Source organism: Eimeria tenella, genomic scaffold, assembly GCF_000499545.2.
Source record: "Eimeria tenella Houghton genomic scaffold, Eth_scaff1260, whole genome shotgun sequence".
In the NCBI taxonomy this organism is placed as follows: Eukaryota; Apicomplexa; class Conoidasida; order Eucoccidiorida; family Eimeriidae; genus Eimeria; species Eimeria tenella.
In genome coordinates this window covers 1,416-3,477 of record NW_013543728.1, presented here as the reverse complement: position 1 = coordinate 3,477, position 2,062 = coordinate 1,416, and the positions used below count along the sequence as shown (strand labels likewise).

The 2,062-nt window shown below is 65.0% G+C and overlaps 1 protein-coding gene across 1 annotated transcript; it reads right to left on the bottom strand.

The window, feature by feature from the left end:
- Nucleotides 1–152: 152 nt before the first annotated feature.
- On the bottom strand, nucleotides 153–1,838 carry ETH_00030485 (uncharacterized protein; the record flags this gene model as incomplete). Its single annotated transcript, XM_013378985.1, has 1 exon — nucleotides 153–1,838. A coding segment is annotated over one exon (1,686 nt), but the record flags the coding sequence as incomplete, so codon positions are not given.
- Between the last annotated feature and the right edge of the window lie 224 nt (nucleotides 1,839–2,062).

Below are 2,062 nucleotides of genomic sequence, written 5' to 3'. Positions count from 1 at the left end.
AGCTTGGCCAGCCGCGTGCTAATACCCTCCACCTCAGCAGGGCTCAGCCCCACAGCTTCGTTGTTTTCCAGCAGCACGAAGTTCAGCAGCAAAGCAGCTTCGAGTGCGCCGTCGCTGCTGCAGCAGCAGCAGCTGCAGCAGCAAATCTGCACCAGCATTTCCGCAGTGCCCAGCGGGTCGGGGGGCCCCCCGGGGGGCCCCTGCAGCAGCAGCTGCGGGTCCCCCTTCAGCAGGTCTGCGCACAGCAGCAGCAAACTGGCCAACGTGTTGCTGCTCTCCTCATCGAGCTGCTGCTGCTCCTGCAGCACTTGCTGCCGCAGCTGCTGCATGAAGGCCTCCGCCCGCGCTTCCGGCGGCACTGCAGCAGCAACAGCAGGAGCAGCAGCAGTTGCTGGCAGCACGGGAGTCCGCAGCAGCTCTGCTGCTCTTTCTATGGACACCAGCAGCAGCACCTGCTGCTGCTGCTGCTGCCGCAGCAGCACCAGCAGCGGCGGCAGCGCGCCCAGCATGTCCTCCTCAGTGGGGCACGCTGCTGCAGTGCCGCCTGCTGCTGCTGCCCGTGCTGCTGCCTCTGCTGCTGCCTGAGCTGCTGCTGCGTTGAGAGCTGCTGCTGCTGCTGCATCAATGTCACTTATTGCCAGCAGCAAAGACAAACAGTGCGTGGAAGCCCCCAGCAGCGGCGCATGCAGCGCCTGCCGCAAAATGTACATACACCTGGCGAAGAGGTCTGCTGCTGCTGCTGCAGTGGGTGCTGCGCGCAGCAGCAGCAGCCGCTTCATGCGCGCGTCTGCCAGCTGCTGCTGCGGCGTTTGCTGCTGCTGCCGCAGACTCAGTGCAGCAGCAAGGCCCCTGAAGGCCTCCTTGAGGGCCCCTGCGTCTGTGCAGCTGAGCACAGCAGCAGCAAACACGTCAGCAGCAAGCGGCAGCGCCACGGCGAGTGCAGCAGCAGCAGCAGATGGCGCTGCTGCTGCTGCTGCTTCCCCGTGCTCAAGGTCCGGCTGCGCAGATATCAGGTTTGCTGCTGCCATCAGCAGCAGCTCAGCAATAGCAGCAGCAGGAACGCCCGCTGCGCGGCTGACCAGCAGCAAACGCCGGCTGACTGCAACAGCAGCAGAAGAGTGGCTGCATTGATGCTGCTCCTCTGCTGCAGAGATTGTCTCCAGGCCCGGCAGCACCCACTGCTGCAGCAGCAGCAGCAGCAGCTCAGCAGCGTTGTGCTGCAGCAGCACTGCTGCTTGTGTGGGGTCCCCTGCAGACTCCGCCAGCAGCTGCAGCTCCTCCAGCGACAGGGGGGCCAGCCCCTTCATTTGGTCGATTTCAGTTTGTTCTGCTGCTGCTGCTGCGTCTGCTGCAGCAGCAAAATTTGCCTCTGCTTCTGCTGCTGCCTCTGCTGCGGCCGCCGCCCTCGCGCGCGCTGCTGCTGCTCCCGCCTTTCCCGCCAGCCTCGCAGCTTCCTCTGCTGCTGCTGCTGCTTCCTCGTCTGCGCGCTCCGCTGCTGCCTCCGCAGCTGCTGCTGCGCGGTCCGCTGCAGCAGCAGCAGCAGAAGCTGCTGCTGCAGCAGAAGAAGGCCGCCGGTTTGGCCCCAGCGCTCGCACTACAGCAGACAGCACTGTGAGCAAGTGCTGCCGACACTCCAGACAGTCTCCACCTTCGCGCTGCAGCAGCCTCAGCCCAGAAGACGCTGCTGCAGGCTCTGCTGCTGCTGCTGCTGCTGCTGCTGGGGCGTTCGCCGGCTGCGTGTCTGGGGCAGCCGCGGGATCCGCCGCAGGGGCGATCCCTGCAGCGGCTGTGTCAGCCGCTGCATCAGCAGAAACAGTCTTGCTGCTCCCACCCGCCATTGCAGTGCACTTGCTGCTGCTGCTGCTGTGTGTGTCGGCGCTGCCGCTGCCGCAGTTGCTGCCGCTGCTGCGGCTGCTGCAGCCGCTGCGATAGCTGCGAATTTGAACTCAAGAGCAAATTTGCTTCTGCTGCTAATGTTGCCGAGCTGACGCCCCCTCTAGCCAACAGGGTTTGACCGTACTTTGCAGCAGCAGCAGCAGCAGCTGCAGCAGCGCCGGCAGCC